General features: G+C 43.8%; 2 protein-coding genes and 1 long non-coding RNA gene across 4 annotated transcripts; 1 reads left to right on the plus strand and 2 right to left on the minus strand.

Moving 5' to 3' along the window:
* Positions 1-1,653: 1,653 nt before the first annotated feature.
* Positions 1,654-5,007, minus strand: tmem160 (transmembrane protein 160). The gene is made up of 4 exons (XM_035623517.2): positions 4,630-5,007; positions 4,423-4,447; positions 3,580-3,672; positions 1,654-2,908 (listed from the first exon to the last, which is right to left on the minus strand). Exons 1-4 carry the CDS (start codon positions 4,993-4,995, stop codon positions 2,592-2,594), a joined length of 801 nt encoding a protein of 266 aa, XP_035479410.2. The 5' UTR covers positions 4,996-5,007; the 3' UTR covers positions 1,654-2,591.
* A 398-nt stretch (positions 5,008-5,405) lies between these two features.
* On the minus strand, positions 5,406-10,514 carry LOC118299217. Of its 2 annotated transcripts, none has more exons than XR_004789794.2 (3): positions 10,382-10,514; positions 9,454-9,540; positions 5,406-6,746 (listed from the first exon to the last, which is right to left on the minus strand). It is a non-coding gene; the product is annotated as an uncharacterized LOC118299217 (long non-coding RNA). The 2 variants fall into 2 exon arrangements; XR_004789793.2 differs by having other exon boundaries at positions 9,268-9,540.
* egln2 (egl-9 family hypoxia-inducible factor 2) lies at positions 10,402-22,806 on the plus strand. The gene is made up of 6 exons (XM_035622740.2): positions 10,402-10,679; positions 11,231-12,642; positions 18,756-18,875; positions 19,194-19,330; positions 20,518-20,585; positions 20,731-22,806. Exons 2-6 carry the CDS (start codon positions 11,386-11,388, stop codon positions 20,781-20,783), a joined length of 1,635 nt encoding a protein of 544 aa, XP_035478633.1. The 5' UTR covers positions 10,402-10,679; positions 11,231-11,385; the 3' UTR covers positions 20,784-22,806.
* Positions 22,807-25,057: the final 2,251 nt, after the last annotated feature.

A 25,057-nucleotide genomic window follows, 5' to 3' on the forward strand; every position in this document is an offset into this window, starting at 1 on the left:
ATGTAAATGCATTTGAAAGAGTAAAAATACGGGTAGGAATAATAGAGTGAAGGATGGAGGAAGACACACAAGCAGCCTCCACCTGGCATGAAGCTTACTACACCTCGACAACTCTCCCATCCTTCCATCCCTCCTCTACTATTTCCACTATTTTCATCTTTGTCATTGTTTCCCAACAGTCTCCTCTTTCTCCTCTCAGCCAGGAGAAGGCCAACCCACACTTAATGCAGTTCTCCAGGCAGATCCTTTGATCCGTACGCATGGCATTTAACACCTGAGAGCAGATGAGAAATCTGCACTCAGGAGAAGCAGAGGTTACAGCTCCTACTTTCAGGGCTGAGAGTGCAAATGTGAAGCTGGGGATTTGGAGACGTATGAGGCCAGACCTTGGACTTGGAGCTGTGGCCGGTGTTGTGATTTCAGTAGCTGCTCGGGGTCTGGGGTAGATGGTGTTTGTCAGTGAGGGTGCGTCTCCTGCCTCTGGGCGCCCTGCCCTTTAGACGCGCCAGGCCTCAGGAGCCTCCTGCATGCCAAACAGACCTGTGCAGTCAAATGCAGCCACGGAGGAGAGAAGGAGGGAAGGGAGGGGTGGAGAAGCGAACGTGAGGAGGAGTCCTGAAAGAAAGGATTGGAGGGCGAAAGGGTAGAAGAGGATCTGAGTGGGAGAGACTAGCAGGGAGGAGAGGGGTGCTGGTCACACTGCAGCAGCCATCCAGACACACCCTGCATGTGAAACACAACTGCACTGAGACGCCCTGGGAATCAGCGAAGGAGAGGTGGGAGGAGAGAGGAAGCGAGGGTGACTCTGAGGTGAGTCTCGGCAGCAACACGGTGTCGATGGCTGGGAGATATCACAGACCTTCGCCCCAACCCAGTCAGCGATAGTTATCACAGACAAAGCCCCCCCATCACACACACACACACACACACACACACACACACACACAAAAAGCCACATGCTGATCTGCTCAGTTCATATATTCATACGTGCTTGCAGATAAGCAGCTCATTGGAAAAATTATGCATTTAAAGCGTGTGTGTGTTTGTGTGTGTGGACAGTTTGTGAATCTTTGGACTCTCACTGCAGGGAGACCAACCACTGACTCTGACAGCGCCTCTACAGGATGTTGGGCCTTGTTTGCATAATCCCAATAACTTCTCATGAGTCCCTGTGTTGCAGGTAGAGGCCCTCGTTGGTGCTGATAATTATCTGAAGCTGACAGTTTCTGATTCCTTTACATTCACAGCCTGTGAATCAGAGTCTGTGTTCTCAGTGTAAGAGCTTCCTTCGTGTTCCCGTGTCCCGACCGGGGCCCCAGATAACAGTGAAGACACTGAGTTCAAGTCCTCCACATTTTGTAGGAATTTCATTAAGTTTCATCAAGCTTGAGGGAATCAGTTTGAAATATACATGTGGGGAATATTTCATGGGCTAATGCAATCATTTTTTAGAATCACTATGAACTACCTTTAGGCCCCAAGAGAACAAGGAGAGATATTAACGACCCAGAGCTTTTTGTGTGGAAACTTTGGATAATGTATATTAGAAAATAAAGAACATTGAATGATTTATAAATGTCATCATAACCCTCAGGTCTATCTGGTGACCTCTGTGTGTGTTCTTTAATTGTGGTTCAAAAACAAAAAACACAGTGAAGTTTCCATGGCTGCATCAGCACAGATTTGATCGGTCTTTATTACTGTATTTACAGTAGTGTGCACGGACTGCGGTGCACACAAAATGAAAGCATACAATAGTGAACCCCATTTCCCTACACGCACACAAAATCAATAACATCAGCTGTTCTTCAAATCATTAAAACAGCAATAACAGCGACCAGTGTGAAATTTACTCAAAAACGGTCAAATGGATGATGGTCACATTGAGGTATGTATATTAACAATACCGAGCAAAATATATAACCACAGAAAAAAGATGTAAAAAAAACAAACACTCCAAAGCTCAATTATTTAAGTTCCTAAACAAAAAAAACAAAACTGATGAAAGTGTTGTCCTTACAAATCAAAATAATTTACTTCACAGGAAAATTTAAACCTCTGTAAAAATAAAGCCCTCATTAATTTGCAATTTTAAAAAAAACCCTGACACATGCACATCCATTTTTCCAGCATTTTTTTTCCAGACTTTGATGCAGACTCCAAGTAGTCGATCACAGTTAATTATGTTGAACAGGGTAAGACAAACAGAATCCAGCAACGACGGCCTGAGAAGACACGGTGCCCTGAAAAGTAAACTTCAACATTCATAATGTCCACAGAGCAAATGAGCCTGTGAATGGGAAGATGTCAAATATTTAGAAAGAAAGACAATTTTCAGATTGATATCGCACGGAAGCAGCTTTGAATGAATGGGGATTATAAGAAATATTACAAAAAATTGCTTTCTTCACCAGAAGTGAGTGTTGTTGTTTTTCAACAATTTTAGCTGAACTAGATTCCCAAAGGATCCAAAAAGTCTTAATCTTAATCAATAATCTATACATCAATATTACAATTGACAATAGGTTTGTACTGCAACTATAAACTCATGCACGCACAGACACACGCCATTCTCACACACACACACTTCTCTACTTCGTCGGCCCCTTGCCGTCTCTGTCCTCACTGCTGTTGGAGCCCCGATAGCGGCGGAGTTCCCGCCTATCGCGGCACTCACGGCACTCGTCTTCATCCTCCCCCTCCTCGTCGTCGTGGATGATCTCCACCTCCAGGCGGCCAATGTAGAGGGATACCGCACAGAGCCAGAAGAGGGCGACGCTGCCCACCGCGGCCCCCTGGAGCAGCAGCGCTGGCACAGACAGCAGCATCATCCTCCGCAGGGCGAATAGGCTGACCATGTAGGAGGCGCCGCCGTACGACACACACACGCCTCCCAGGATGAAGAAGGCTGGAGAGAAAACAGAGTGACGTGGTGTTATTGTGGAGATCCAGTGAGTTTTCTCCCTGTAAAGAAATCTGAGATAGAAGCAGGTTGGATCTACCCATCCTCTTATTTGTTAAGGGATAGTTTTCTGGCCTGGAAAATTATTTTAAAACAACGTATGAACACAAGCTGTTGCCCTTGATTGAACATGGAGAATACATGTCAGATATTGGTCAACATGCCTTTATTCTGACATGAATAACACTGATTTCATGACTTCATTTCAAGCCATGGAATGTTTTGTTCTCGGCTTTTTTCCTGATTGATTACATTCAAAACTAGCATTTCAGTTACAACTAGAATTCAGACAAAACCTTGTGAAATGTTTTGTTTTGAACCTGCCGGCGAATCGACAAAATAAAATCGCAAAGATTTACAGGCAAACAGGGACGAGTTGCTGACCAGTCATTTCCTTGACATTCACCAATATTCAAAAGCATTTGCAGCTTCTTTATGTTTTTCATTAATCCATGAGTCTTGAGAGAATTCACAGTCTGCACTGTGACCCCTTGTTACTAAACTTGCATCACAGGCGACTTGTTTGTTTTTGCGCCGGCGCCACGCGTGTGCAGGCAGCGTGCTGACTCAAAGCTCCACAGTTCTGCGCGTGAGACCGTGTGTGTTGAAGCCTGTACCATATCCGGCCTCTCGGCCCATTTCACTCTGGACAAACGAGATGACTCCGATCCCAGTCGCCAGCAGACCATTCCTGAACCACGAGAGGAATCCTGAAAAAACATTCAAAGGCAATAAATAAACGGCTGACCAAGAAAACCAGCATCAGAACTCACATGCGTATAACAGGAGAATTATTGTCTTTAGCTGCACAGTTAAAATAAACCTGTTTGCACAGAGTGTAGACAAGGGTGAACATAGAGCTACACTAACTGACCCCTCGAGTTGCCCCTGACGATGTGCCGGCATTGCGTGAATATGTGTGTGAATGTGACTTGTACTGTAAAACCATTCGAGTGGCCGATGAGACTGGAGAAGCGCTGTATAAACACAGGCCAGGGGGAAAAAAAAGAACAATTCTAAAATGGAGCACTTGAAGCCACTTTGCCTGTTTTGCTAAATGTTTACGGACTGGCGTGATTGTTGCACATTTTGGGTAATATCTTCATGGTTGAACGCACTTATTGTGAGTCGCTTTGGACAAAAGTGTCAGCTGAATGAGTATAATGTCATTTACTGTTGACTAGATTCTCAAAGATGTTAGTGTGCATAAATAAACACACTGGATGTTTTGCGTGGCACTCTTGTATGGTCATTGCATACACTCTACACAGAGAAAACAGAAGCGTTCAGGTTTTAAGTGTATGAAACATTTTCTTGACTTTTGACATGCTGGTATTATATGTTTGGGAAGAGAGAAGTACCACAGAGGAAAAGGGAGGAAGGAATCAGATTGAATTATGAGGTTTATATAGGCCTATCTATCTATATGAAGTTTGAACAGTGAAATGAAAACAAGTTACCTGTTTCGTGGGACTTTCTCAGCATCTGCAAAAAAAAAAAATCAGATCAGAAAAGCGAAAAACTAATGAACCAAATATGAATAAGAGCACAACGCACTTGTATCCTGTACAGAGCTCATTTCCTTTCCAAAGCAGAAGCAGCTGCGACCTCTTCAATTGTCGTTTAAAACCCCCCAAAGAACCGTTTCCTCTCGGGGGGAAACCTACCAGAGCGTCCGCCTTGTCGAGGTCTGTGGGCTGCGGCTGCGGCCCGGGCCCCCGGCTCTTCCCCCACGGCCCCTGCTCCGCGTGCCGCCGCGGGGCCGAGCCGTGCAGCCTCCGCAGCGGAGCTCCGGCGCGGGGAGGCCGGAGCGGCTCCACGACCCGGGCGAGGTGAGACACCACCTGCGGCAGCTGCCTCCTCACGAACAGACCCAGGAAGGCCATCACACCCCCGGCCCCGGGGCTAGTGAAGGTGGGAGATCGAAACGAAACCAGCAGGCGACCTCCGCATGCCCCGTGAACTCTCACACGGCCGACGACGTCCCGGAAGAGCCCGGGAGGAGGTGGGCCAAATGCAAACAGCGCCATCATGCGGCTGACGACGACAAACACGTCGTGAAATGTGCCTGATTGGGATTATTTTAAACCGCAGCAGGTTTGAAATATTATTCTTTATTTTGTGTGTGTGTGTGTCTGTGTGTTGGTCATTGCATACACTCTACAAATCATGCGAAAATAAGCTGCGATTACATCCCTACGCCACACGATGGCGCCAGAGCACAGCAACACGTGGATTTATTTATTTATTCATTCTATCGTAAAAATTTAAAGTACAGGGCACAACGAAATAAAATAATTCAAATCAGAATGACGGAAAATAAAAATAGCAAGTTAAATGGATAAATAATAAATTAAATTAAATAATTTTGTAAACATCTGATTCAATCTGATTCTGATATTTAAATGGTCATTGAGTGGACACAACAAGCAGGTACTGGAATATTCTGTTCTTTTTTAAGTTTTATTTTTCTTTAGCAGTTTTTTTCCCTTAGGATACATTACACTTTTTAGACAAATTAGTTAATTCACTAAAGAAAAAAAGATTGAGGAACTCTGTACATTCCAGCGGAAAAAAGGTTATAGTATTTGAAATGATATATAATCTTTTTAGACGATAATCAAACCAGCTGAACAAAAAACACATACAACAATCACAGTACATACACAGTATATCCATACAGTTTACAACCATGTACACATTATATCACACCAACTGTATACACATAAATAGGACACAAATTACCTGTCATTAATTTCAGCAGGAAAATATATCCACAGATATCTGTTATTATATTCATTCATCTCTCAGCCTCTAATGTTGGGCCAGGTAACGAGGCGCTTGTACGTTGCAGGGAGAACAGTGCTGCTACATGAATAAGAAAGGGTGTTGGAACTGCTTCATGTGTGTCCTGTTTTTATGTACATGTCCACTATGTGCTGAATCTATTATACATAAATTATAGCGTCAAAATGTTTTTCAGTGGGACATTTGGGAGTTTGGGAATGCTGCTATGTTGTGGTCTAATTTGAGGTCCTTAGCAAATCATTGTCAAGCTCACACACACACACACACACACACACACACACACACACATGAACTTGTGTGGATTTGTGTGTTTATGAGGGAGAGATCTGTGATCCCTTGTGTCCTGTGTGAGGATGAGTGGACGTCCTTTTACTGAGGGTCCCTTTGTCTTCTTCGGCCCACAGGGACCCAGGAAGGCCACGCCTATCATACCTGATTGTAGTGTGTGTGTGTGTGTGTGTGCGTGTGTGTGTGTGTATGTGTATGTTGACAGTGGTGACAGTCAGTTCTTTTTTTACAAGCAGCCAAATCTTTGATGCTCTCACGCTACCGTCCCCAAAACAATGGGAGACTGATGTTTGTATACACACATACAAACAGCCATACGTGCACACGCTTACACATAAAGATAACAGGTATCAGCTTGTAACAGTCTGATTATTGTTCAATGACATTTGCCATATGCAACAGCAGAGGTTTAATTTATGAACATATGATTTTATAAATTTGAGAATGTGACATAAATAAACAGATGTTTTATGTACCCTAAGAATTGGTTTGCTTTTTTCTGAATGTGTGTTGTTACAAAACATCATCCATTTTTGTGTTTTAATATTTCTATTAATCATATTGTGGTGATAAGATCACTGCAACACACACTCAGTGGTTCAGCGGGTGTGGTCCAGACTTCATTAGGGTGCTGTCCAGGACAAACTATTTTCTGATCAGGTAAAGGCCTCTGTGGTCTGTTGCGAGCCTATGAAGGGAAGAGGGGAGGTGTGAACATGTGGTAGTCCATCTGAAACACAAGCAAGTTATTGTTCATACTCATGCACCCACAGGAGTGTATCTATGCATCCAAAAATGTTGATAAAGAAAAGACAGAACTTTCATTATCTCTTACTTATGACTTAGTTCATTGCGTTAAGACACAGAGAGAGTGAGCATCAAAATATGAATCTGGCCTGTGAGTCAGTGTCTTGACTGTTCTCTTGGACTGTATTTTTCCATTACAGGGGTTTTTGGTCATGTCAGTGAACCAGAAATGCACGCTGACAGAGAACCAGACCTTGACAAAGAGATAGGTGGTAGCACAGAATAAGAACTGATTCATGGACTAAAGCGCAGCGTAGACAGAACAGGTTAGGCATTTTTTTACTGCAGACAAAAAAATTCACGGAGCTATTCTAAGAAAGGCTATAGTGGCAAGGTTGATTCCCAAATTCCTCCCTGCCTTCCCACTTCCCTCACCTCCTATCACTCTCTGTCCTCCCTGCTATCTCTCGCTTTCTTTTCTCCTTTGCTCCCCTCAGGTTTACTCAACAGACCCTCTTGGTCCTTCCTTTGTAACTTGTTGTGCATTGTGTTCATCTGGATGATAGGTCTCATGATGTGTCTTCTCTTAGGCTGCTCTTTTTTTCTTTCACACACTTTCTTTCACACACTCACACACACGTCACTTTCTTGACCCAAATCTCGCTCACTTTCTCTCTGACGCCACGTTATCCCCACTTCTTCTAATTTGAAAGAAATAAGAATAAGAAATGACCCATGACACCCGAGCGCTGCTGTCTATTTTTAAAGTGGTCATCTGACTGGCATGACCTTCATCATTTGTGCTGTCATGCATCCAGCCTCTCTGCCAGCAGGCATAAGGGAAAAACTCTATGCATTTGTAATATTATACTACTAAAACATAATGTGAATGTGTATGTTTGATTTAATTTATATATTTGGCTTACAATAATAATTTTTAGACCAGAACTGCTACATATTTTTGAATTGAATTGCCCAGAAAGATACAAAATAAGCAAATCTCTACTTATAGGCCTCAACTATCTGTTGACTCTTTGTTGTTCTCTCTGCTTGACTCCTGTGGTGTCAACAGAAAGGAGAGAGGGAGAGAGACAGATAGAGGGAGTGAGGGAAGGAGGAGGAGGAGATGTGTATACGTGCAGAGCTGCACTGGTCTGTGTTACACAGTCTGGGGGATTCCAGCCAACTGCGTTGGGAGCACTGACCTTGGCAAAGCCTACATTGTTTTTCAGTCCCTGGAACAAACAAGCGTTAGATACAAGTGTCAACTGGTCAGCAAACAAATGATGTGGGGACACGAATAAACGGAGAGAAGTTACTGCCTGAAACGTTAGTGCACTACACTCAACAAATAAACAAATGTGAAATAAAGTAAGAAAAAAAATCTATTGTGTACATAATGTACAAAGGTGCGGTTTTCAAATTACTCTTATGCAATTCTGTCACACGCAGTTACGTAAAATACGCATTGTGCGTTTGAGGGGAAATACCACGATGTACCAACGCTACAGGATACAGGATGGGAAGCTGTCGGGATTATTTAATGTCGCAGGTGTGTGAATGTGTGTTTTTTCAAGCTTATTTTTTCCTTTAATTATGACACGGACGTCCTTTTGAACTCGTGGTACATGGGAGCCCTGATTTATTTTGAAGCGACTTGTTTACTCTGACCAGGACTCTTGTATCAGTGACATTGTTGGAGCTTGCATTACGGCCAAATGGTTCGCATATGTGTGCGTGTGCTTCCATGCATGTGTTATATATCACCACCTACGTCTGCAGTAATCGTGTCAACATTAGGCTCGGTGCCAAACACAACCTTCGGCAATGGAGGGACTTGGTTCATATTCTCCCCCAAAATCAAAGCCAAACAATGACTCATCTTTCGTCTCTCACTGCTATGAAAACAATGGTATCATTCTTACAGTATAATAACCGACTGCTCTGGTTGCTTGGCAGCCGCAAAGCTTGGAGGGATGTGTTATGTCTCGTCAGTTTTACCATTTTCTCATTGAGTAAATACTGAGTGATACGATTTTCCTCTGTCCCTTTAAGCACGCTACCCCTGAGCCGGGTCAACCTTTGGCCAAATATGTTCTGGTGGAAACGGTGTCTCAGAGTCAAACTAAACTTCCTGGTCACATCTTGCTTTTCCAAATCAACAGCAATAAAAAATGTGACACATACTCATGTCAGCAACAATAATAAAAAAAACATACAGTGTATGACGTCATCATGTGGGAGGGGTAATGAGATGATTAACAGAAAAATGTAGGTGCAATGTCTAGGTTTTTAATCTTTGACCTTCATTAGCCACACTAATACAGGCTTTTTAATTTTTCACAACAAGAGTCTTGGTATATTTCTTTTTTTTGCATCAAACTTCCCTATTCGCTTTAGCTGGAGCTCAACATGTTGTTTTATTAACATGCCACTGTATGTGTTGGTGTCTTCGTGCATACCTGCTCACGTGTGAGAGCCCCCGGCAATTCACAGCTCCATCTATATACTGAGACAGGGCTGCAGCGGAGGCGACGGGTGGATGTGGCGTGCAAGCCTTGTGTCAATACACTCTGACCCTAATCCCTGTGGGTGAGGCATGAATCCAACACCCTCACCCCTGGCCTGGCTTCATCACGGCACATTACCTCACTTCCTCCTGCCAAAGCATGTAGGTTGACAATGAAGTGTCCACTGTAAGTTGTGTGAAACAACATGTGGTTTAGTGTCCAGGCCTGAAAATGTCAAACAGAATTGGTTCAGCGACAGACACATCAAAATGTATACACTCCCGATACTGGTATGAATGGCTGCAAAATATATGAACAATACAGGCGCAACACATATTAATAAGGGTGTGTAACAAGAAGAAATGCATCTTATTAAATTCAGGTTAAGACAACTAAGGCATCACATGGATTAGACACAAACAACAAATAAATAAAACAGCCTTTTTCATATACATACCGACTATGTCTGCACTGACATAGAGTATAAAGATGCGAAAGTGGGACCACACAACCAACTTCAAGGGACATTTTTTTTTCTTTCGTTACTTTAACATGAATTATTTTTGCATACTTGCAGACATTTAGCAGTGTTGTTTTCAGTGCAAGACTTGCAGTTTTGGCCATAGCTTCTTCAAAAAGAAAGATGAATTGCTATGAAAGATATTGTAGGGGACTACAGCCATGTTGGATTGCACTGGTGTTGATTTTACGCAAAAAAAAGTTGCACATATTAGTGTCACGTTGCACAAAATTGCCCATTATGTGTAAAATAAAATAAAAGGATCATAAAATAGATATTATTGCCTAGTCGAAATGTAAGAAAACAAAACAATAGAAACTGGAGAAACACTCATAGAAGCTACAGACTAAATATTATATATACATGGTATGTTGCCTTTTAATAACACACATTAGAATATATTGTGTGTGTGTGTGTGTGTGAGAGACGGAGAGGGGGGGGGGGGGGGAGAGAGAGAGAGAGAGAGAGAGAGAGAGAGAGAGAGGAAGCAGGAGGAGGAGCGAGGTGGAGGCTGGAGGGGACACACACACACACACACACTCAGACCGGGGGTCTCTCGCCAACACCGCGCAGAGCTTCTCCTTTCCTGCGGGAGGTCGAGGGGACCTCGCGTGGCTCCTCCGTCTCCTCCGTCTCCATGTTGGAGTTCAGCGTGTCAGAGTCCGGCGCTGCTCCGCCGTCGCCCCATTAAAACACTATTTATAACCGACAGGAGAATTACTGGACGGGACGCGCGCGCGCGCACAGACACATGAACGGGCGAGACCATCCCGGAAATAAGACGCGTACTCTCAGCCAGTCACGTACGCTCACCGAGGACGTGCGCTGCCGTCGGCTGCCGGAGGTAAGAGGTGCACCGCGCTGATCTCCTGGAGGGACTCTTATCTGATGTTGTCATACATTGCATCGCTGCATAATTCATTTATTCCTCTACCTCAAATTTGTCTTTTCAACTGAAGTGATCAACCCGCGTTGATCTTATCCTCAGTCGTTATTGGAGGGCTGAGCTGCTTCATTGGCTGATAAGTTAGTGATCGATAGCTGACCAGGGCTGAGTAGCGGTATTTTAAATGGCACTTTCTGACGCGTATTGTAATTTAATGTAGACATGTTGTATTTCATGTTTAACTTCAGCTTTCAGTCTATGTTGGTAAAAGTGAGTTGTTGTTGATGAGTGTTTTCCTTCTTTTTAATGTTCAAAATACAAATATTGTTGCTTGAAGAAGAGATGCACTTCATTTTGAATGAATTACTAACTCATTTCTTGTGAATATGAGGATGGCTTTTGATTCTTCCTACACTAGACTATATAAATACAGTATTGGTTTGACGCCACACAATACTGTACAGATGTATTGACTTCAGGCCCAAAGTGAATCCTCTCACTCCCCTCAGGTCCCCCTGAGACGACAGGATACAGACACAGCCCCTGTAGGCGCGGGAGGGTTCGATGGGAGCATGGACATCCTTCTGTGTGTGTGGCAGAGAGACAGATAGAACATGACGCGAGGACGTGAGCTACGTGCGCATCCAGCCGATGACGAGATGACATGGAGCGCTCGGGACACGCGGAGCCTGTAAACCCGAGCCCGTCGCGCGCAGCGGCGTCAGCCGCGCAGGAGGGGAGGACGAGCGGCCCGCGGCTCGTCTGCGGCCCGGCGGACCGTCACCGGCCGCACCGGGGCGACATGGGGCTCAACGGCTGCTGCGCGGCGCCGGTCGGGAGCCCGACGGCCGCGGAGCTGCTCGCAGGTCTGGCGTCTCAGACCGACTCACCTGGAATCACGACCCCGACCAAGCTGCCGAAGACCGGCGTGCCGCCCTGTGGCGGCGGGGTGGTGTCTCCGTGCGCCACCGTGGAGGGGAGCCACGCAGGCGCTTTGGCGCACACGCCAAACGGTTACCCGGCACAAATGGAGGGCGTCGCGGGGGTAACTGGTGACCCCGTCAGCCCCTTCACCAGCAGGGCCTGTCCGGTGGGTAACGGGGACTGGACGGCGCATGAGAAGTGCCCTTTAGTGATGAGGAGGCTCAATGGAGACCTGAGAGGCAGACAAGTGCAACAGCTGAAACGCAGGGGAGGACAGAACCGGGACATGGCCACGGAGACTCTCAGCGGCCTCGTGATGGGGTCACCGGGGTCAGGAGGCTCTGTGAATGCTGCCTCTGCTTCCAGAGACTGGGACTTAAAGAGGAGAAGGTTGGCAGAGGCGAGTGTCGCGCACAGATCCTCAGAGGCCCCCAGAGCGGCACGAGCAGTCGCCCCTCTCACTGTCACTGTCAACTGCAGCAACAGTTCCCATTGCAACCAAATGACTATCAATCGTGTGCACTGTGTCACTCCCCAGTCTCCGTTCACCCCGTACACTAACCAGCACAATGGACACAAGGCGCACACAGCTGCACCCAGCCAGACGTCCCCCTTGGAGGCTAATGGAATCCCGAACATACGGCCTCCTACAGGGGCCGGCTGGTCAGCAGAGAGCATAGCCCAGCAGTACATCGTCCCCTGCATGAAATACTACGGCATCTGTGTGAAGGACAACTTCCTGGGCCCTCAGCTGGGTGACATGGTCCTGGAGGAGGTGGAGGCGCTGAACCGCAGTGGGGAGTTTCGGGGCGGGCAGCTGGTGAGCCAGAAGAGCATTCCCTCTGGGAGCATCCGGGGTGACCAGGTCGCCTGGGTGGAGGGACGCGGGCCTGGCTGCGAGAGCATCGGGGCACTGATGGCTCACATTGACGAGGCCGTCATGTACAGCGCTGCCAATGGACAGCTGGGCGACTGTGTCATCAATGGACGCACCAAGGTGAGAGGAGGTTTGGGGTGGGGGCAGGTGGGGTCAGGGGTGTGGGGGGGTGAGGCAGGGGTTTGTTTTCAGGCAACCTGTCAGAGAAAACAGCTGATGTAACAGTGTCAGCCTGACGACATCATTACATTTTAAGCATGTGGTTTGTTGTGTCATTATCTGGTCTGCTCCCTGTTTGCTTCTCTAATGCCAACATGGGCACACGCACACGCACACACACACAAACACACTCACACCACAGTCGGAGAGTGAACAGAGCGTCAGGTAGGATGTCAGAATGAGCTCTGCTGTGTTTCTGGCCCATGTGAGCTTTATGAGGCGGGCCGTGGGCTGAGCCTTCCCTCTAACCTGGCCCTGCAGTGTCTGGGTTGAGGCCTGCCTAAGTTTGCCCCTGTGCCTGCCTTCATATCACTTGTACCCAGCAGAAGAAGAAAAAATGTTGCCCTCGTATCTCTTCTGCCATCATTATGACGCTGCCTTTGAAGACTTACTCTATCACTACTTTCGCCCATACGAGCACGGCACTGGCATGGTAGGCTAGTGCATTTTTGTTTCCTTTATCTCATAACCCATGCCACGTGTTTTCCCTTTATCCTACTCTGACTACACCACATGCCTCCGTTTTTCTTTTCCAACGATATTTCCCCTCCACCACCTCCACCACCACTTTGGTCAGTTGCTCTAAACACAAGAGCAACTAACGTATTGTTTGTCTGGACATTGTGTCCGGGACAGAGAAACCCCTCCCCACCCTCAGTCTCAGTGACGCAGTCCTGGGTTATCTGAGCCAGGTAATGAACAAGGTCATGTCAGGGACCCATACTGATCGAAGTCTGATTGATTCTCCATTCTGAATATATTCATGAAACTGTGAATAAAGTGGAAAACACTGCCTGTCTCTCTCTGTGTTAGTGGCTCTGTATTCTGTAAGTATGATTTAGTTTGTCAGGATCTGCTGTAGTGTCATGTCTGTTTCCCCCATCAGCCTTGAGTCTAGACTGTTGCCCAATATGTTCCTACTGATTCAGCAGAGCCCATGTCAAGAAAAGTATAATAACAGATCCAGACAATGAAGATTGGTTTGGTTTGATTTGTCAGAACCAACTTCCAAAAAGTTGAGGTGAAAGATGTTGCTTGACTCTCTGCATTTTATTAGCAGATCTATAAATTAAGCTACAGGGTAAATGTTCAGAAGTATGTGTGCGGGAGCCCTTTGTAGCAAAGTGGCCATTATCCATATTAAATGACTACAGCTAAATTAACACATCAGCCTTTTTCTAAAATTGTGGGTTGTGTGTTTCACTCAAACCCCTTTCCATGCTTGATACGAACCATCTACACTTATTTCCCCCCTCCTCCTAATGTAACAAATCCACAACCTTGTTCACCACATGTGTGTAACATCACACATAGCGTCTTGCCCTCTCTACAAGTCTAGTCATATAAGTAAACTTCATGCAGTGTTTAAACTGGGCCGGTTGTGTCTACATCACAGCAGCAGCCTTTATTATCTTGAACGTGGGCTGACTGTGCTGCTGTCAGGTGAAAGTCGGGCCGGAGGCCGAGCTCTGACGAAATGAAAGCAATCCAGGAAAATTTAAGTGATTATTATGGCTAACGTTGGTCTCATTTTTACACTTTAGTTCCTCTGAAAATCTGCAGTTTAGAGTGAACTCTGCCTGCTGAGTTGTACTGTGCACAAACAATGCATCTGCAAAAATATAAACTTTGGTTTCATTGCTGCTATTCTGTTGATCAGCAGGGCGTAATGGACTGAATATAAAATGTGTTGAAGCAAGTCCCTTGGAGAGGAACTTATATGAGGACAGTCAAGAGAATTACATAGAAATAGCGATGGAACATTATTAGATGAGTTTGTAGATTATGAGATTAAACTAGTTTAGTCTCAAGGACACCATTTTGTGTTTACAGTAGTGATTGCCTGTTAACTGATTTGGCAGGGCGATGACTCACTGGATGATTCCTTGGTAAAAATGTTAGATGGCAGCACTGCAACTGTTTACTTACTAAATCACTTGATTTGCCATTGGTACATAAAAAAAAAAGAAAAGTTCAGTGCTACACGGTACAAAATGTTCTGGCTGGTTGTTCCTGTGGAGGAGTGTAAGAGACGGCATAGTGATAGATACAGTACAGCGATGGCGTGTGTGCAGCTTGATAGAAGGTCACTGCGTCTTTCCCGTCCTTCTCTTCTTTGTCTTGAGACTATTATCGCCTGAACCTTATTTTTTTACCCACCATTCCTTCACTTTTTCGTTTCCCTTCTTACCACTTAATCTTACCTCCCTTTCCTTTCCCCCTGTCCTTTACACTCACTCCCTTTCTTTGTCTTATCAACCCCCTAAATATTTCCCAGCCGTTACCTTGGTAACATACAGTGTAGAGCTGCGCATTGTGTATAAAAGAGATGCAGAGAGAAAGAGAGGGGCTGGCACTGCCCAAAATAATGCCTTACCAGCAGTATTTATAACAGCGACAATATTTCTGTACCCTATCTCCCGTTAGTCAGCAGGAGCAAGGCTTTGCAGCCTTTGAGGGAAAAAAAACAGGAGGAAGGACCATAGAGGTAACAAAAGGCATGATAATTCAGTTAATATGGTGCAAGGTGGTGCTTGGGAAAGTCTCGGCGTAGGGAATAAGATACACGAAGGGGGAGGGGATAGACGGGGGGTGAGAGTGGAAAGGAGAGGGATAGGGAGTGGGAGGGTGGCGTTGAGCAAGAGTGAGGAAGGCCGATGCAGCAGGAGCTTCGTCATAAGGAGAATGTCTGCTGCAGCAGCGTGTCCTCAGACGCCCCACACGGAGCCTAGCAGCGCTGCCATGCAGCCGGGAGTCAGAAGTCGTATAGTAACACACACAACACAGCCCCAGAGCTCCTAGCTAGCTCGTCGGGATGGACAGTATAGATGGACAGAAGAAAATTGGCATTGTTTTATTAATTTAGCTTCTATTGAGACAAGGCAGAGACTGAATAATTAATCTCAATAAAAACGATTTGATAGAGCTCACAAAAAATGTGTAACAGAAAATTAACACACACACACACACACACGCACACACACACACACACACACTACACTGACTTACTTACATGTCTTTAGTTTTTTGTCCCCATGAGACAAGTCCCCACAAAGTGACTGTAATCAGATTTAGGTATTAATGACACTTGGAAAACAAACACACACAGACACACACACACACGCACGCGTGCACATACACATTATATTTTTTTCTCCTCACTTCTAATGCCTGTATTTGTTTGACCTTATCTAGCCCCTCTCCCCTCTCCACCATCACTCCTCTTATCAGAATATGCGTGCAGCATTGGAGTTTGTTTTAGTTCTTGTCCAGAACAGATTGTTCTAGCCATCACCTTGACAGCCTGTATCTTCTGTGCTGCCACCAGGACGTTGAAGCAGGTGCCTGGTAGACAGTTGGTCCGTGCCAATTAGACTTAAATGCGCTGTGGGCCCAGATCTCAGCAGAGATGAATGAGTGAGAAGGGCAGAAATGAAAGAAATGACTGATAGGATCGAGACGTGCCATGTCACGCTGTTTGTGTGTGTGTGTGTATGTGTGTGTGTGTGTGTGTGTGTGTGTGTGTGTGTTTATGCTGCAGGCTAGGGTTGAGCTGTCTGCTGTGGCATAGTACATATTGTAACTGCCCATTGCTGAGATTGTTACAGTTCCAAAAAGCTAAACACTTCCTTCCCTTATATGTCTAGATATATCAGTTTTTCCTCTGGTTTACACACATTCGACATTTTATTTTCATTTGATGAAAGATTCACATAGTTCACTCTTAGAATTCAAGAGTCAAATGATAACAAACTGCCCACCACGATATTCACTCTGATTCAATGGAAGCTGCAGTGTTAACCCGTAGTAATGACATTCCATAATATGATATGGGTAAAATCATCTAGTAACCTTATAATACTTAAAATTTATATATTTTTGCTTGTGTGTTTTAAAACCTTAAAGGAAAAAACAAACTTTTATGGTGATTGTTAAACACTGAGCATGAACATCCACATACATTTCTTGTCAAAACAAGTTCTTGTCTGCACAAATGGCCGTCAATCCAGACAAGACAGAGTGTCCGTTGTTATCAGATTTGTACAGGCTGAAACACACCAGGGTGTGTTTGAACCTGACAGCGACAACAGTGTGCTAAAAGCAGACTTTTGTCTCCGCAACTTGTGATGATATTGTACGGTCAGCAATTACTACTGAGGGATATTCAACATATTTGAGATTTTAGTCATCTCAATTCAAAAATATGTGAATGGCAACCGACACATATACTTTCAGTGTTTTCTCATCAAAATGCATTGTATGTAGCCGTGAAGGGGGAATTAATGTGTTGGGTGCATTGTCTCCCTCATTAAGCATTTGCAAAGCCAATTTCTGGAAGAATTTGAAATGTTGTTTGCTCACAGTTGCCTTATTTGCCTTGTTTGGAGCAGCTGCACCGCTTGTCAGGCTACTACAAATGTGACTCAGTGAAATAATGTGATACAATTAGCAGGGGAAAAAAATAGCCTTGTCCACATGCACATGGGTACGTGTGTCCCTGTTCACAAGACGAAACAGCTTTTAAAAGCATTGCCTCATAGCGCCACTAGTGGTCAAAACTTTCACAGAGAATTGTTCCTGCAACAGGGAATGCTCCCAAAGTCATGCACACAAACACACACACACACACACACACACACACACACACACACACACACACACACACACATGCTGATTTCCTTGTGACACCTTCCAATTATTCAAAATCCCATTTGGATTACTATTTGGATCATAATGTGCAAACACATATTTTTCTTTTTTTTCTTCTTTGCGTGTATTTGATTTGTTAATTTTGACGCAGCAGGTCTGGTTGTCAGTTGAAGCCCGGAGCGAAGAGGTCCGGAGGTTAATGAGCTCCGACTGTGGGCGCCGGTCAGTAATGAGAGCTGACAATGGGGGCAGAGCGGAGTCACACGCAATACAACCAAACTCACTTGGCTGTGAATGAGGAGGGAAAACACCAGAAGAGGAGGAGAGGGAGGAGGGCGACCTGTACTCTGACAACAGCCAAACAAAATGAGTGGTCACTTTTATTTGAGTTTCACAAACAACACAAGGGCAGGTGCCTTTATCTCCGGAATCTATGTGAGTGCTCTCTGATTTCCTCGGGGTTCGGACTCTCGCAGTGTTTTACTAGAGCTTAAATGATAGTGTCAGGCAAGTGAAATCGATACTGCAGCAGTGCCGAACCTGTTAGTCGTGAGTGAGTGTCCCAGAGCTGAGCTGTAGTGATGCGCTCACTCTGATGTTCCGAGCAAAGCAATATAAGTCAAGACAGTGACAGTATCCTCCTGTTGTACTCAGCCCGGATACATAATAGACAAGTTATTACTCTACACGCCGCAGACCGTCACCACCTACAATCACTCCCTGCCAACACAGACAGGCTGGTGTCAGTCAGTAAGTGAATCAATCCACTGTGGACGTTTCTTGCTCTGCCGAAGAGACAGAACCTGAGAGCTACAGCCAGTGGTGGCAGTTTGAATGAGCGTGCTGCTGTGGCTCAGACGCTCGCTCTCCTGCTTCACAGACGTCGAGCGGGGGAAATACCAGCGTGAGGCCATTGTTTGAACGTGGACACTACGATATCTGCAGATCACTTCAGCAAGCGGACACATTTCTCTGCTTCTTCCTCTCTGTGACTGAGAGGTGTGTGTTCTCCTCATTAAATTGTCGATTGTTAATGTGGAATATGCAAGTAGAAAAAAAGAGAAGTCTGCTACGGAGCAGTGGAAAGCCTAATCTCCCCCTGTGCTGACTGAAATTCCTAAATGCTTATTTGTTGACTCCTCGCTCACACTTTGATTTCTCTGCTTGAAAAAATAATCCATGGCACATTTCATATTTTGATAAAAGCCAGTTTATCTGGAAGAGACAATGAATAACTTAAGTCCCTTTCATCGATCCATGTGTTGTCAAAAGTAACTTTTTGTGATGTTGTATAAATTGTTTTTTTTAATGGTCAGAAGTGTTCACAGATGCAGAATTAATTATGCCATTTCTTCTGTTTTTAGGCAATGGTTGCCTGTTACCCAGGTAACGGGGCAGGGTATGTCCGCCATGTTGACAATCCTAAAGGTGATGGACGCTGCATCACGTGTATCTACTATCTTAACAAGAACTGGGATGTGAAGGTACATTAATTATCAATATCAGTCTTATTTTGATTTACAATTCATGTTTATTTATATTTACATTAATGATTATGGAAAACTGTATGTTCAGTGCAGTCTTGAAAAATAGCTAATGCTATCATGTGTTTAAATGTGCCTCTTTATTACACTTTATGCCTAGTCAGTGTGACAGAGTTTGGAGCATCCTTTCAAAGGCCATGTGGATTAATTATAGATTAATTAACTTAATTAAACTCTAAAATACTACAATAGCATGCAGTCTGTATGTGGCAAGTGAGAGACCCTGTTGATGTGTATTGTGTGTATTTGTCTTCGTAGAAACAGGGAGGGTTGTTGCAGATCTACCCCGAAGGCAAAAATGTGGTAGCCAACATCGAACCTCTGTTTGACCGACTGCTCATCTTCTGGTCTGACCGCAGGAATCCACATGAAGTCAAGCCAGCCTACGCCACTCGGTTAGTAACTCATGTACAGTACAGTACAACGAAACCGCCACACGTGCTGCACAACAACAACAAATAGACGTGCTGCAAGCAGCACAGATGATAACGTTTCCTGGGGACACCCCGCTGGGGCACACTGCTTTGTGATGTAGTTATTGAAGTCAGTTACTCATCAGTGGTGAAGGGAAATTAGCTAAAATGTTGAATGTTGATGGAGCTATTTTCTATTTCTTTCACACTCACTTCTCCTCCCCTCCTCCCCTCCTCCCCTCCTGACTGCTGGGGGGCAAGGTGGGTCCGGAGGCAGGAAGTATGTGTTTCCTGAGGGGGTTGGGGGGAGGGAGAGGGGAGGAAGGTTCGATTGCACGACTCGTGCTGGAGAGGCACATACATGAGAGACAGGAATAAACAACACGGCCCCACAAGAGAGACTAGAAACGGTAGAAATTAACTCCCTGCTGCCCGGGACCCTTTGCTGTCCTGACAGTCTTCTGTCCTTTGTAATCTGTGGTCCATACCTGTATCAGAAATTACAGTTTTTGAAAGATTTCTTTTAATGTGGTTTTGGAGGGTGGGGTTTGTCCATTATCTCAATTCAAATCAATTTATAAAATACAGCAGCTTTATATTTGCATATAAAACTTGATTACTGAGATCTTGTCACCCTCCCCCCTTTTTTATTTGTTATTTCCCCGGCATATAATGCCGGGAATATAGTAATCAGTATATCTATCTGTATTTCTTCAGCAACCGATCTTAAAAACCATTTTGTATTTTTCATTTAAACTTCACAATCCTGTTAATCAGGTAGTGAAGTGGTGCTCTTTGATATTTTTTGTTCCTAGGGGGATATGTGATCTCCTCATGACTCTTGATAACATTCACAGATAATTCAAGCATCACTTCAGCGAGAAAAATCAACGATAGACAATGTTTCTCACACAGAGAAGTCTAGAGAACCCATGCTTGGTCATTGTTTGGCTCGACTGATTTAATGGTCTAAGCATATGGTCTAAAGTGCAAAAAGGAATTTAGTTCCAAATCCACTTTTGTTAGTTTGCTAAGATTTTCAAGGGTAGTTTAGTCTCAAACCCAGTTATTATCTGACCCTAGTAGACCTCTAATTTCTGAACCAGAGCTATATTATGTATTAGATGTTACATAATAACATCTCATCTTTCACCTCTTGTGTCTTACAGCTATGCCATCACAGTCTGGTACTTTGATGCCAAAGAGAGAGCAGAGGCTAAAGAGAAATACAGATTGGGTAAGTTTCATCGCATTAATAGTTTTATGTCAGTTTCACTATTTTCCCTGGCACGTTTATGTGCTGTATCACCACTGCTCATACTTGGTACAACATAATATTGTATGTGACTCATGTGCTCTTTGTCTATTGCTTGTTTCTATAGCGACGGGACAGAAAGGTGTTCAAGTGCCTGTCACTCAAAACAGCAAGACATAAATCATCTGTTCAGTGGAGAGCACTCTGCAATATTATGTGCCTTCCTAAACTGCTAATGGACGTCGTGATGGTAAAGGGAGACGCTGTCAGAAACTGTCAGTCATCTGCGGAACTCCACGCCACTCTGACATGTTCAGTTGTCGAGTTCACGCCACGGGCTGTGATGATATGTTTTCCTCCCCTGTGATTGGGCGGCTGATCAAAGTTACGGCAGATAAAGAGCACAACATAATCAGAATGACGTGCTTTGGCAAAAGAAGAAGAAAAGAATCCACTCTGTCTCACTTTATCCTCTATGAAGACAACTAACTGATGAAAAAAGACTACTGGATATATATATAACTTCAATTCAAACCCAAGGAGCATAAATGATCAGTGGAGACAGTGGGGCATGGAGGGATGGGGGGGCAAGGAGTAGAAATCGCTGGTGATGTCTCTGAAATTCCCTATTTTCTCTTTACTGTGATATGGTCCCCTTGTCTCATGGTGTGGGCAAGTGTGTGTGTGCGTTTGTGTGTGTGTGTGTGTCTGTGTAAAGACAGAGACAGAAAAGAAATAGACAGCAAGGCATCAGATGATATAGTGTGATAATAAAGTGGAAAGCCCACTATATGATGCCACTATGGCACATGTTCAATCAGTCCTGGCTCAAGCACCAATCCTGAACATTACAGGGATGTACTCACATTTTATAATCAGCATGAGGATAACTCTCCACTTCAGTTTTACTCTGTATAGCACACCAAGTATATTTCAAATATTGTTCCAGGTCTTTATTACAACATCTTCCTAACAATGGAAAAAATATTTTGCAACAGCCTCAAAATGTTAGTGCCACAAAAACCCAGAGAGTAAAGCAGGATGGTTTCATCATTTTAGTAGGTGGTGTGTCTTAAACATGTTTTTAAGTCTGAACTTGGAGTACACAATGCTTTTCTACATTCTTGATGTGTCGCGCTCTCTGTCTGACTGAAACACACGGCTCACACTTGACACAAGAGGCAAGCTGTCCCAAGGCAGGGGTCAAAACAGGGTTTGTTGAGTGAGTAATGTGTGTGCTGAGTGTGTGTGTGTTCACGCTCATATGCCTGAACGGAGATAAAGCTTGACTCTCTCCAGCTCTTACCGTGATGGAAACAGTGTGTATAACTAGTGTGGCAAACCTGCCCAAAAACACTCAAACAAACAGAAAGATGGACAACAACAGATTATTAAAAAAAAGGAACAAAAATGATGACGTTATACTAAACAGTACTTAGCAGAATGATAACCTCAATCAACCTGTACACCTACAAAGCACAGAGTTAAGCATAAACATATGTGAACTGCAGGGGGGAAACCTGAGGGTAAATATGTACTTGCACATGAATGTGACATATTCCAATGTCTTGAAGAGGGCTGCAGGTGTTGTCTCAGTGAATATTTGATTGTTTAAAGAGAAGGTTATTTTAAAAGCACTTTATTGTTTGCAATGCCATGCGTGAATGATAGAAAACTATAGCTAAAATGTAGATAATGCCTTTATATGCTGTGGATAATGTGGCCATTCAAATGCAATAGAGACTAAAACAATGAGAACAAATTGAAATTGTTTTAGTATTTAATTAAAAGCTGTCTGTTTTTGTACACCAAGTGTAACTGATTTACTGGGTGAAAACTGAACTCAGTCGCAACTTTATTCAGAGCAAGTGAGAAGCACCAGACACATGTTCACTATAAGGATCAATTAAGTCACATGATACAAGAGGAATCAAAAGAAAAAGGAATTCATCTGAGACATACTATCAATGACGGGAACCAAGCTTGATTATTTATACGTATGTGACATATAGTTTGAGTTTGAAAGCAAAAACAAAAAGCTCACATGTGGCTGTCATTCAAGTATTTAATAATAGCAGAACAGATAATGATCAAGTAGATATAGAATTTCTGAAGCTTTGTATGTGGGAATGCCTGAGCATATGTGTTGTAGTGAAAATCCTGGTGGTGATTATTAATAAACAACAATAAGTGTGTTCTGTGATACAGTGTGCAAGGCTCGTAGGCACTTGGCAGGAAGCATCTTAAACATCATAATAATCACAAAGATTATTTATTTCTTGAAAAGCATGATGAAGAGGAATTTTTACCCAACTTAAATACATAAGTGTGATATTTTAAAGAAAGACGATGAACCTTTTTTGGGGTTATATTCAAGCCTGGACTGTATGACTTCATGAATTATCTAAAAATACAGACACAAAGTCAGCCCACTGAACTCCAAGACATTTTTTCCTATTGTTGGTCCGTTGCGTCACCTCGTGTAATATTGCTTGTCAAACCTCAACCCTGTAATGTACAGTCAAATTATATCATCTTTTTTTGTCAGGACAACCTAGGCTATCAGAATATGTTTGCTACAGTGATATCAGATGAATGTATAAATAGTTACACGACCATATAGACAAAAGAAAAAAACAAAACGGAAATTGAATCTCACAGACATTCATTATAATGACACACCAAAAAACAATGATGGAGGTTTTCCCTCTTGAAAGCTGTTCTTTGAAGCCTTGGCTATAAGGGAAAACAAACCAAAACATTCTTACTAATGCAAATCAAAAGTTATGTACATTTTTCTTCAAATAAGTCCTTTGATTTTTCAACCCAAAAAGTCGCTTGTGCCATTCTGCAAAGGAGTGAGAGGTCCTGTTTTCATTGTAAAATCTTTTTAGACCAGTCGACAACACAGCGTCTGATTAGTAAAAATCTGTTACAAAGCCTCTGATTGGTCAGGTCGATCTAAAATGGGCGGCCAGAAGTCTGCTAACAACAACAGGAGCCTTTTACGTCTTGAAAAACGGGATCAAAAATGATCATCAAAGTCATTCAATGTGGATTTATCATCATGGACACGTTGTACAAAGTTTCCGAACGGAGAATGAAGTTCCAGGCCGAACTTCAAATCTTCTGAATGGGCCACGATCGCGCGTCCCGGAAGGGCGCGAGTGTCAACTTCCCGTCAAAACAAACCGTGAGTTGCATAAACTGATGACATGTTATGAGGACTTTTATAACATGGCGCATTTTCTGTTGCATACGACAGGTTCGGGTTAAATGAGTGTGGGTGTCCTTGAGAGTTCAAACGCATCGCCCCGAAACTGAATAAAGTTACATTGGCCTCGATGACTCACAATGTACAGTAATTGGTGATCGCTTGGCGAGAGCACGGCCCACTTGCTCCCCATTAATGAGTAAATGATCAAAGACAGGTCGTCAACCTGAGAGCCCCTGAGTCAAGTGGGGTAATAAAAGATCACAAAACACACACTGCTGTAGGTTTTTCTTGTATTACTCAATGGTGGCTTTAGCGCCATATGAGCCACAGTATCAGTTTTAGTAGGAGTTGCTTCCTTTTGATTCCTCCAGTCTGATTTCTGAGCTGATACAGGGACATTCAAGGGCAAAGCAGTGCAGATTGTTTTGGACAAAAAATATTTATAGGTGGCAGAGCATTTTCTACATCCAGTTGGATTAGAGGTCTCATTCAAATGATAAATCAAAGAAAGGGGATATAGCTGATGTGGACCAGCTGGACTTTTGGGATCCGATCTGGAAGCTCTTCAAAAGATGATGCAAAGCACAAGATAAAAAAACAAACTCAAATCAAGCAGAATAGGGTGAAATAAATGCAGCCAGTGACATTTTGTCATGAAGTTGTTGAGCTCATCACAACTATGCTGCCCCTTTCACGCGAGTCAGTACTAAAATAGTAAATTTGGGTTTAGTCAGTAGATAATTATCAATTTGTTTTTATTTTTCCTGACTAAAATGGCTTAAAACTAGAAAAGAATAATGATAACCAACTGTCTGATCAATACAAAAGAATTTGACCTGTATGAAAAGTATGAGATCGCCATCTGTTGCTCTTCACATATAACAAGGGAGATGTAATATCTATGCTCATTGTTACGTCCCGATCTTAAAAAGGGAGTAGCTGTGGATGTTAAGTTGACGGAAAGAGGGATATGAGACACGGTTGAGCCAAAAGTATAAGTAGAATGTATTTACAAGAATCAAAACAATAATGCAGATGACAGTTCTGCCAAAAAACATTAACTAAGGGCGGGCTTGCCACCCAGAGGCCGATCCAGTCACATAGGTCACAATAAACACCAGTCGAGACAGACAGAGAGAGAGAGACAGACAGAGTCAGACAGAGAGAGAGAGAGGCATAGAGACAGAGAGAGAGAGAGACCCTGGAGTTCCTGCAGGTCCTTTATCCTGGAGCTGAT

The sequence above is a fragment of the Scophthalmus maximus genome, chromosome 11, assembly GCF_022379125.1.
Source record: "Scophthalmus maximus strain ysfricsl-2021 chromosome 11, ASM2237912v1, whole genome shotgun sequence".
Lineage (NCBI taxonomy): Eukaryota > Metazoa > Chordata > Actinopteri > Pleuronectiformes > Scophthalmidae > Scophthalmus > Scophthalmus maximus.

Bases quoted from the DNA above. Each gene is read 5' to 3' on its own strand.
- tmem160 (XM_035623517.2), bottom strand. From the start codon at position 4,995: ATGATGGCGCTGTTTGCATTTGGCCCACCTCCTCCCGGGCTCTTCCGG. The intron at 4,448-4,629 runs GTAGGTTTCCCC...TTTTTTTTGCAG, and splicing joins TCGACAAGGCGGACGCTCTG to ATGCTGAGAAAGTCCCACGA. The intron at 2,909-3,579 runs GTACAGGCTTCA...TTTTCTCTCCAG, and splicing joins GGGCCGAGAGGCCGGATATG to CCTTCTTCATCCTGGGAGGC.
- egln2 (XM_035622740.2), top strand. From the start codon at position 11,386: ATGGAGCGCTCGGGACACGCGGAGCCTGTAAACCCGAGCCCGTCGCGC. The intron at 19,331-20,517 runs GTTAGTAACTCA...TGTGTCTTACAG, and splicing joins AAGCCAGCCTACGCCACTCG to CTATGCCATCACAGTCTGGT. The intron at 20,586-20,730 runs GTAAGTTTCATC...TTGTTTCTATAG, and splicing joins TAAAGAGAAATACAGATTGG to CGACGGGACAGAAAGGTGTT.